This window comes from Rutilus rutilus, assembly GCF_951802725.1.
Source record: "Rutilus rutilus genome assembly, chromosome: 13".
NCBI lineage: Eukaryota > Metazoa > Chordata > Actinopteri > Cypriniformes > Leuciscidae > Rutilus > Rutilus rutilus.
The window spans coordinates 7,507,617-7,518,399 of record NC_140218.1 but is presented as its reverse complement, the minus strand read 5'-3'; the positions used below and the strand labels follow the sequence as shown (position 1 = coordinate 7,518,399).

Sequence of the window (10,783 nt, the reverse complement as noted above, 5' to 3'; positions counted from 1 at the left end):
TGCCATAAGCATTGTGTTATTATGCTGTAACAAGTTAAAAGATTTTCAACTTTTAAAGGGGTCATGACATGGATTTTTTATTTTATTTTAATATGTTCCTTGAGGTTCACTTATAATGTTAATACAGTTTTGCACACACATTAAAACCAAATATATATGCAGAAAAACTATTAATTTCTACATTCTGAAATGAGTTTTTAAGACGCGGCTCCTTTAAGGCTTGTCAGTAACGTTAAACGGCCACTGTTATGATTGGCTAACATCAATTCATAAGAAACATATCAAAACTCGAGTGTTTTGAAAACATTATCCATATGAAATCATTCATATAAAACCATCATTTACAGCCAAAGCATTATAAAATCATTTACTTACAGTTTATGGTGCAGCTGCGGTCAGATTCAATACAGTCGCTGCTTCATCTGTCAAGAAAAGTAGATTTGCCAACTCTCCGTTACACTGTGCCTCGATTATTGAAAAAAAAAATTGCTCTGAACAAACATATAATCCTCTGGTGATTAAAAATAAAGCATCCACTTGTTTCTGGCGTTGGGATCCTTCTGAAGTCTCTCTAATAGAGACGCTAATGAGCTGTTTATATGGACGCCTCAAAGCGATCGTTTTTCTGTCATCAACCGTTAAAAAAATACTTAATATTAGTGGGCGGGGCCTATGGCGCAATGCTGTATTGCTATTGGCCAATATCTTGCTGGAGACAGTCATATGCAAATATAAGCTCGTTTTTATAATGAGGATGATGTTTTAAGCTCTGAAACTTGCAGGATGCTTTAATGGTACAAAGACCTTTTATACTTCAAAAGATCAAGGCAAATTTGATTTATCATGTCATGACCCCTTGAAAGTCACATCTCATCCCATGTGGATTTGTTACTATGAACAGAGTTCAGGTCTAAAAAACAAACAAACAAACAAACACCAACAAGACATTTCCCATAGAATTATTTATTCAGCTGCTGAACATCTTTTCACATATGACTATACATACAAATCAACTCTAGTAAATAAACTCTGAAACAACCGTGAAAGCAGTCGCTTCTACTTTAATACTAAAATCATTTGAATTATCAGAACAGAGAGGAGAGTATTCACACATGTACAGGATTCAGTTCATATACAGAGTCAAAGCTGTTTGGTTTACATGGATCAGTCGGAAATAAAAGCCAAAATGAAAGCCTCGTCACTTAATTATAATAAACCATTGTCCTGGGGATTTCACTAGTTAAATACTCATTCAAACAGGGTAATTTGGATAAAAATAGCTATTGAAATAAATATTTGATGTTGATTTATTTTCTTTAATTCAAAAAGACAGTCATCCATACGAGCCTTGATATCATTACCCATAATGCAATGCACTGAACCACAGCTGCACGCTCTAAGAGGGGCTTTTGTGCTCCAGTGGTTTAGACTAGTATCACTTCTGAACAGCCAAAGAGCTTCCAGAATACTTAAAAAGACGCGTTAAAAAGCAGTCGCCCTATAGAACTAGAGCGCTCGATACTCGCTGTCAGTCAGACGCGTGTACCTCTAATAAATACTGCCCTCTCCCAGTTTTAGTCCCAAAATTAACTCACATTATCGCTTCAGGGATTCGAGGCGTGAGCCACGTCTGTTGCGCGCCAAAAATGACACAATTTCAGCTCATTTCAGAGTGTTTTCAATTCATAATTCAGTAATGTGAATCTGTGCTAAAGAACAAGAGCGTGAAATTAAACACACCAGAGACCAAGTACAAGAACTCCAGGCTCTAAGTCCAAAACAGGAACTTTCAGTACATTTTATCATTTTAGAAATGTCAAGGCCATATTTCACCACAAAATCAAGATACACATAAAAAATAAAATAAAAATTCATAATAATTATATGTGTGTGTGTGTGCGTGTGAGAAATAAAACATCTATTAATACAAACACACAAATACATACATACACATATACACACAAACACACACACACACACACACGGTGCAAAAGTCTTAGGCACGTTAGTATTTTCACCCCCAAAAGATGGTTAGGCCAGATATTTATATCTTTTGTTGTTTCTGTATTAACAGATGTTTTAATTTATATATGTGTGTATGTGTGTGTGTGTGTATATATGTATGTATGTATGTATGTATGTATGTATGAGAGAGAGAGAGAGAGAGAGAGCGAGGGAGAGAGAGGGAGAGCGAGGGAGAGGGAGAGGGAGAGAGAGAGAGAGAGAGAGAGAGAGAGAGAGAGAGAGTGTGTGTGAGTAAGAGGGAGAGAGAATAGGATCATTAATATTTTTGGCATTGCCCCATTATTTAAATTTTTAATGGCAATCAGACACTTAACACACAACATTTCTGTAAAAAAACATTCTGTTGTTATTGAATTATTTAAAATATGTATTAATTTGATTAAATATTTATTTTCTTTAGATCAGCACAAGATCGGCACTTTACCGTAACAGGAACACATGGAAAATATTTGATTCCATATTACAATGAGATTTTGTCATGAATTTGTTTTAAATTTCAAAGTCGCGATGCAAAATATACAAAAAAAAAAATTTATTTTGATTTTGGGATGAAAACGGGCATTTCTTGACAGTTTGAAATGAATGAATGTTTTTGGTCAGTCGTGCGACGAGCGATCGGGATCTGGGGCGGCGCTCGAGTGCTTCCAGAGAGCTCCGCTTCATCAACACAGCTGTTCTTGGATGACAGTGAGGAAAAAAGGCACGAGGAGGAGACCCGTCGAAGGGTTGCAAACATAAAAACACACATTCACAGAGCTCTCGTGAATCGTTACGTCTTTCTCCTGGAGTCGTGGAGAAAAGTCTTGCTGGATTCATCACATGTAGAAACATCATAGTCACGTATCTTACACGCTTGCATAAAGCCCTCTTCGTCTCGTGGGGAATAGAAAAATGAATACCAAGTGACAGGTGAGTGCAGAAACCCCCATATTCCCATAATGCACCGGTGTGCCGGATCATCGAGTCATGGTCTGTCCTCTCAGTTAAACTAGTGTGTGTGTGTGTGTATATGTGTGTGTGTGCGTGTGAGAGCGTCTCACTCCTGTCCGAACCCTTCCGTCTCCTCGATGGCAAACATCAGCTTCTCCTTCAGCTGCTCGTAGCTTCGGTACGGCGGAAGATCCAGACGATTGAAACTGAAGCAAAAGAAAAGCAGGAACGTTTATTTACAGCCGCGATATAACAGGTTATTGATTTTAAGATTATCATATGCAGTGTACAAGTATGAATACATATCACACAAGTATATGAAGCGCTAGGAGTGTCACTAAAAAACAATGAGGAATAAGTTGTCAATTTATTGATTAAAAAAATAGAGTAAATAAAAAATGCTTTAAGATTTACAACTAATTACATTTCATAATTTAGATAACCATTAAAAAATTAAATTAATAAAAATGATAACTAGTAACACTTTACAATTAAGTTGTCATTAGTTAACATGATCTAACAAATTTTGGCATTTTTTGAATTTTTATACATTATTAAAATGAAAAGTTGTATCTGTTATTATTTTAATATATTAATATATTAATATAATTTATATTTAATGGACCTGAGCTAACAGTAAACAGATGAACTTTTATTAAATAACGTTAATAAAGTTAATATTAATTCATACATTAACTAAAGTTAAGTGTTACCATATACATCATAATAAAGCACCAGGATAAATATATAATTATAAAAATATATAAATATAAATAAAAATATGATTCCAATAATAACAATAACAACCACAATAATTATTATTATTATTATTTTATCGTATTAATTATTGTTAATATAAATTATTAATGCTATTTTATTCATATTAATTGCTGATTAATAATAATTATTATTATTATTAAAACTGTTTTTGCCTACTGATTAATCCATTTTCCAAATCATTAAAAAATGATGTATAAAGACAGTTGACAGATGCAACCATAAAACACACAGCTAAAGCTTAAATACACAGAAATAAACACCACAACTATTGAATAACAGATCACATCAAGAGAAATGTGATGAGTATGATGTGTGTGAAGTGAGTTTATGTACCATGTGTGGCTTCGGGGAAGCCAGTTCTCTTTCCCGACCTTCTCGATGCAGAATTTCTGCGCTCCGTTACTCCCTGAGAACAAACAGATCAAGAACATCACTCTTTCAAAGCTCAAACTGATCTCCACGCTTTAGAGGAACAGGACCCAGAGCAGTTTTCTGGGATCGATCGCAAAATACACAGAACTGATGATAATCACATGACTAATAATCGTTCATCAAAAGTTTCTTCTCGGCTGACGTAAGCGAGGCTATGTGTGCAGGACAAAATAATATTAAACCAATTATAATCATCACAGCCTAACATGTATGATCCAATCAAATCTCGGTTGGATAAAGTCCCATCCTACATTATTTCCCAGTGATCATTCTGTTTAAGGAAAGACAATACAGGCAAAACCACTGTTTTTTTTTTAATGCACTTAGATTTTTTTGGGGCTAATTTGTTTGTGTTTTATTTCAGACGAGTGGAAAGAAAACATCCAAAATACACATTTACGTGTTTATTTTATTGCACTTTATCTATTTGCGTCAGTCGATTTCAATTACAATACATATCTTTTAAAGGGTTAAAAGTGTTTTCCTCCACTTCAGCAGCACTTATAAACACTAAACAGATTTATTCCTGTCTATATTCTGAAGGATTTTACTGAGGAGTTTGTATATATATATCATTCACACTGGTTTTATATAACATTTTATTCCTAAAAACATGGTGAAAATGTATTTTTGACAGTATTTTCTGATTTATGGAGTGATAAAAAGAGAGATCCAAAATCCCCTCAGTAAATATCTTTAAAGGAACACGCCGACTTTTTGTTACTTTAGCTTGTTCACCGTATCCCCCAGAGTTAGATAAGTCCACACATACCCTCTTCATCTCCGTGCGAGCCGTAACTCTGTCTGACGCACTCACCGCTAGCCTAGCTTAGCACAAACACTGGAGGTAAATGGCTCCAGCTAGCATACTGCTCCCAATAAGTGACAAAATAACGCCAACATTTTCCTATTTACATGTTGTGATTTGTATAGTCACAGTGTGTACGAATAACAAGGTCACATGAGACACAACCATCTTCTAACCGTATACATACTGGGAACTATATTCTCAGAGGGCGAAGCACTGCTACTTGGGCGGAGTGATTTGATCGCTACTAGCTAGCTAGTGAAGGGAGTGAATTGGAATCCACTGCTGCTTCAATGTATATGTAATGAGTGATTATAATCAAGGTATTAATCAATATATTTCCTTCTAAATATCAAATGAGTTGAATGACTTCTCTGGAGATTTTACTTTGTTATAGAAGTTACCAGTGTGATTACTGAAATGTTCTTTTCATGTATTCATTAATGTCAGTATTTGATATTTGAATGCAGTAACATTGCTTGACTATTTATCCCAGCTTCCAGAAATTAAATAGGGACTGGTTTTGTGTTTGAGAAAGGTCTTCAACATGTTAAAACACATAGGGGTCATTTAAGTCTATAGTTTAAGGGACCATTTGTCAGTTAAAGCCTATAGTTTCCATTTAGACTAAAGTGTCCTATTCTGAGAGAAAGAACTTATCTTGATGTTTTGAGACGAGACTCCTGTTTATAGTTAGAGCCTGGCCAAATCCAACCTTGGAAAAGATGTGTGCCGTGTGTGTGTGTTAGTCTTCTTGCTTACAGGTTAAGGAACCACTGGCATTATTGGAGATTGACTGAGTTTTTGTTCGGGACATGCTGGCACCCAGCAACCCAAATTTGCGACCTGGAAGGTCATGACGTGCCTAACTTCAGGGTCCGAGTGTCAGCAGCATAATCTATGGAGATATGCTTCTGTCTATCTGTATATGTGTGGAAAATTACTATGTTTATCAATTTCTTGGCCAATAAGAATCGTTCAGCCTGTAAGCAATGACGTAGCTTAGACCTTGGAAATGGTATAACTGCTGTGATCTTTGTAACTGTAGGTGGGGCGGCCTACGAACTCCTGTGTGAGTCTTGAAGCTGACTTCTGCTGATGAAACTGCAAACTATCTTCAGTAAAACTTTTCTTCAATTTTTTATAATTCTGACTCCGGGTCTTCTTTTCAAACATCTGGTCCTTGGGTCCTAAACTGTTAACCCCTAACACTAGTCACGTTGGTTTTGTTGACGGAAGTAACAACGGTGCTTTTCACCGCTAAAGTCCCAAAAAGTCTGCGTGTTATGTAACTCCAATATGTCAACAAAATGGAACAAGAATTTTGAACGTCTTTATCCAGTGTTCATATTTATGTTCTGAAAATTTATGCAAATTAGTGCATATTTGTATTATTTGCATACTTAAACATAACATTTCAGAAAACTGTGTTTTTATGTACTTAACTTAATGTACTATAATTAATTACTGGGGAAAATAGGGTTATGTCTGTTAAATTTTTTTTTGTTTTTGTACCTTATTCACCTGTAGTGTCTTGCTTTAAATTACATAATGGAAGTTAAATGCATAGCACATCCTATTTCATGTTGTTATGTGAATAATAACATCTGTAATAACTCACCCATCAGGTCTGCAAATCCTCCGACGGGCAGACGACAGGTACCGGTGACGAACTGCAACAGTCTCATGCGCTTCTCATTGTCCATCTCTTTAATAAACTACAGAGAAAGATGGAGTGTCTCAAAACTTGGTGCAATCTAAAAGATTACTCCTTTAAAACACTTCACGGAGATGTTGTGTGTCAGTACCTGCCAGAACCACAGGATCTGTTTACTGGAGGTGGTGTAGTGTCTGTAAATCGTGTTTCTCTGCCAGTCATTCAGATCGATTTCTTGCATTCCACACAACATCACCTACGACACAAACAACACTGTTAATGCTGAAGGCATGCAACAGACAACTATTTGCACACTTAAATATATTCTAATGCCACTGCCTTTTGTTAAGCTTAATATAGGCTTTTCACACATAGTTTTTTCACACGTTCATCTTTCTTTAGTGTGTAATGTTGCAGTTTGAGCATGAGAAAGATCAGAGTTCTTCTCTATATCAGTGTCAGTGTTTCTGAACTCCCTGAAACAAGTTTTCTTCCGGGAACGAACACGTCACAATATTCCTCATTATAATAATTAATACGCAGAATAAAGGGGCGGGGCCTGGTTGAGATAGTTAGTAGTGTGTTGAAACTGGTGGTTATGGAAAGGGGCGTGACATTTCCCAAACACACTTGAAGAGCTTGACCAATCACAACACACTGATCCAGCCGACCAATCAGAGCACAGTGTGCTTTTCAGAAGGAGGGGCTTCATAGAGACAGGAAGTAAACAGAGTGTTACTGACAGACTGGGAAGAGAGGAGCTGCAACAATGGAGAATATGAGGAAAATAATGTGTTTTTTGAACATTCAGGCATGAAAACCTGTTCTAGTAGAGAAAAGCAAAATCAAGACTTCGAAAAAGGGCATAATAGGTCCTCTTAAAGATTTTTTTTTTTTAGGCATGTGGGATTTATGGGATTTTAAATCAGCGTCTCTCACCTCCAACTCTTTGGCATCGAAATACTGCAGGTACTGCTGCGGAAGAACCTCATTAAATCCTTCAAAGAATGCTTGAGTTTGTTCCTCGACACCGCGAGACAGCCGCCACTCCGCCACCAGCCTGGACAGAACGAGCAACAGGACATTTACTACCAACAAACACACAGCAGCGTCGGTCCAATCCCAATCCCGGTCTCCAATCCCCGTCTACACAGGCATCTACCTTCAAAGACACCATCTTCCAAATACAGAACCTGGTTTTGAAACGTACATTACGGGCAAATATATATATATATATATATCTGTATTTTTATTTTTAACTAAAAGCCCTACTAGGGACAAGTGTTGTGAATTAGCTTTAGCTAAAAACACTATGATACATACATCAGATGACTGTTTAAGTTATGTTTTTTGTGTCTGTCCCTTTCTAAATAAACTTTAATAAATAAATATATACAGACACACTTTCCTGGGCAAAAAAAAAAGAAAGAAAAAGGGACAAACCAAAAATGGAAAAAAATTTTTGTAGTTTATTAATGGTCTCAACAATTTTAATCACAAATCACTGGTCAGGAAATTAGCACGAATTGCATAAATACTGTAGATAAAGATAAGTATTTTACAGAAGAGTCAGTGTTGTTCCACTCAATGGTAATGGCCTCAAACAGTTCTTGAGTATGAATTTGATAAACTCAGTTTAATGTGAGACCAAATATTCTCTATATGGTTCAAACCTGGACTCTGACCAGCCAAAATATGAGCCTGATGGAACTTTTTAAACCACTACATGTGCAAGTACATACCTACATTTTATAAAAATCACCTGTCAGGTTCTCGAATCTATGCTTATGAGAGTCAATTATGTATTCTGTACGTTATCGTCTCTGACAGACATTTTCAACATGCTGCTCTCGTGAACACTACTGTGAACTGCACGTTATTTTCTGACAGATATCGATGTGGATTTGAAAACAGTGGATCGTGAGGTAATAATTATTTATTACTGAGCCGGCAAGTATTCAGTGAAGTGAGTGATGCTCATGAGTGAGTTATGTCCATGTTTTTAGCTCTAATATTCCAAACGGCATTCAGCCTGTGTTCTTGACGGACGTGATGACATGCACGAGGGGTGAACTAGGTTTCATTTCTGGGTAATTATAAAACGTGCTGAGACGTTCAAAGTGCTTTTTGAGTAGTTCATAAAGTTTATTTAATGGCTTAAATAAATGACATGTTGCTCAGAGACATTCAGCTGTCATAAATTTGTTGACTTTTGAAAATCAAGTTTTTCCCAGGAAAGGAGTGGTTTTGATGCACAAACTTGTTTTTTATAACTAATCTCTTGAAAAATATTTTATTTAAATGCATGAAAATGCAGATTCTGTTGTAAATAACAGTGAAGAATCGCTTTTTTAAACCGTTGTTGGAACAGACCTAGTGTAATGAAGGAAATCCAAAACCAGCTCCTCCTTTATAATATGAGCACTAATTGGATTTCTACAAGTATAATGAATATAACCAGGGCCTGACATTAGCTGTTTTGCTCACCAGCCACTGTGGCTAGTGTTTTTCCAAAGTTACGAGCCACTCAGCATTTTCACTGGCCACAATTTGGACATCGATACCAATATAGGAAAAACTGCCATATAGATATTTTTGATATTATCTCATAATTTGGCAGCAGGTATATTAGGCTTCTGTCGCTTTAAGACCATTATTCTGTCTTATATAGCAAATAAACTTAGCTTTATGTATGTGCACTTTGGGTGCGAGCACAAAATCTGAGGGAATGAGTGAAATTAAGCTTAATATGTGCAAACCCACGGCGAAATAAAAGCCCTGTAACACCAACAATATTCATCCGGAGCAAATGAAACGAGTGAGTAAAGGGACCCGGGTTTGTGTAACTCGCTGTCGGACAGATTAGAGAGCGAGAACACGCGGCTGGTATTGTGTTTTCTGCGGGAAAGATAAAAAAAAAAGTATTTATATTTTTGACAACACTAGATTGCACTTAGTTTATTATTTCAGATGCCTTTTAAGAGACTACAATTGAAAAATGTAAATTATATAAAATTCCACCCGCCTAGTGTCTAGTAGGAGAGACTGTGTTACTCGCCACCGCTGAAATACACACACATTTGGTGGGTTGGCGGGTGTTAATGTCAAGCCCTGAATATAACCCTGTAAAATCCGCTATCCTAAAGCATCTAGAGGGCCTTATGTGTGTCAGTGTGGGGTTTGGTTTCATTATCAGTGAGAGTGTTTGATTGAGAGACGGCACCTGATGTACTCCTCCTTGTTCTCCTCCGTGACCTGGACGTTCCCACCGTCCGGCTTCAGCTCGTGAGTGGAAACCTCACCCAGGATCTCCTTATCCACCGAGAAGAACATCTCCAGACCACACTCCTCGATGTTATTATCCCTGACACAACACACACACACACTTTGAGAGGCGCTCGTGACTGAAATCACGTTACGCTGAGCAGCGTTTCAGACGTGAGAAACATCTGTGGTGTTTATAAACGCACCATACATACACAAGAGAAGACTCAGGAAGTCATAATAGCTCACGGCACTAACAAAAAGCATCCATATACGCCTTATTCTTACGCCCAATGACGCTTTGCACGGATTATGGGTGTAACTTCCGTTAAGCTGTAAACAATCAGTGAAAGGCTATGAACGCAATAATACATTTAAAAAAAAGAAAGTGTCAATGAGATGACATTATTCTACTCACCCTTCAACAATCAAACATTTAAAGGACATTTAAAAGTGTAAAAGCATCAACAAGGTACTTTCAACAGACCAAATAACCCCAAAAGCGTGATTCGTTCCACAGCAATAACCTATTATGTAACATATGTTGCCTTCATTAAAAATGTTCATTAACTTTACGTGATACTATTTCAAAGTGATTTCCCTCATTTTGACAGATTATAAACTGCATTTACCTGTGAAAACAAACCTGGAAAGAGACGTGAGGATTTGAGGGAGAAAAACAAAAGATTCTTTGTGCATTCCAGTGAATTATTAATAACGGGACAAATCATACTGTACATTAATTCGGGAGAACAGACCACAAATGTTGCAGTATATGTTGTCCTTTTTCATACTTTTACAGCACAATGCACAGGGAAAGAAGAAACTAATCATGAGGAAAAGAAAGCATAACATTTAAAATACCAAGTGTAACGTTATTCTCATGA

The 10,783-nt window shown here is 36.6% G+C and overlaps 2 protein-coding genes across 5 annotated transcripts in view; one reads left to right on the top strand and one right to left on the bottom strand.

The window, feature by feature from the left end:
• Positions 1 to 5,813, top strand: part of LOC311302671 (uncharacterized protein) — a 382,374-nt gene extending 376,561 nt beyond the window's left edge. Inside the window, exon 8 of the transcript XR_014629642.1 lies at positions 5,725 to 5,813. The gene's annotated coding sequence lies outside the window, so the exon portion shown is untranslated. The remainder of the gene's footprint in view (positions 1 to 5,724) is intronic.
• itchb (itchy E3 ubiquitin protein ligase b) overlaps positions 1,042 to 10,783 on the bottom strand; it is a 34,277-nt gene continuing 24,535 nt past the window's right edge. For all 4 annotated transcript variants that reach the window (XM_084428666.1, XM_084428664.1, XM_084428667.1 and 1 more), the window contains exons 19-24: positions 9,856 to 9,996; positions 7,572 to 7,692; positions 6,784 to 6,888; positions 6,597 to 6,693; positions 4,069 to 4,141; positions 1,042 to 3,161 (exon numbers count right to left, since the gene is read on the bottom strand). In XM_084428666.1, coding sequence (XP_084284792.1) covers positions 3,062 to 3,161; positions 4,069 to 4,141; positions 6,597 to 6,693; positions 6,784 to 6,888; positions 7,572 to 7,692; positions 9,856 to 9,996 — 637 coding nt within the window. In that variant the 3' untranslated portion in view covers positions 1,042 to 3,061. The remainder of the gene's footprint in view (positions 3,162 to 4,068; positions 4,142 to 6,596; positions 6,694 to 6,783; positions 6,889 to 7,571; positions 7,693 to 9,855; positions 9,997 to 10,783) is intronic.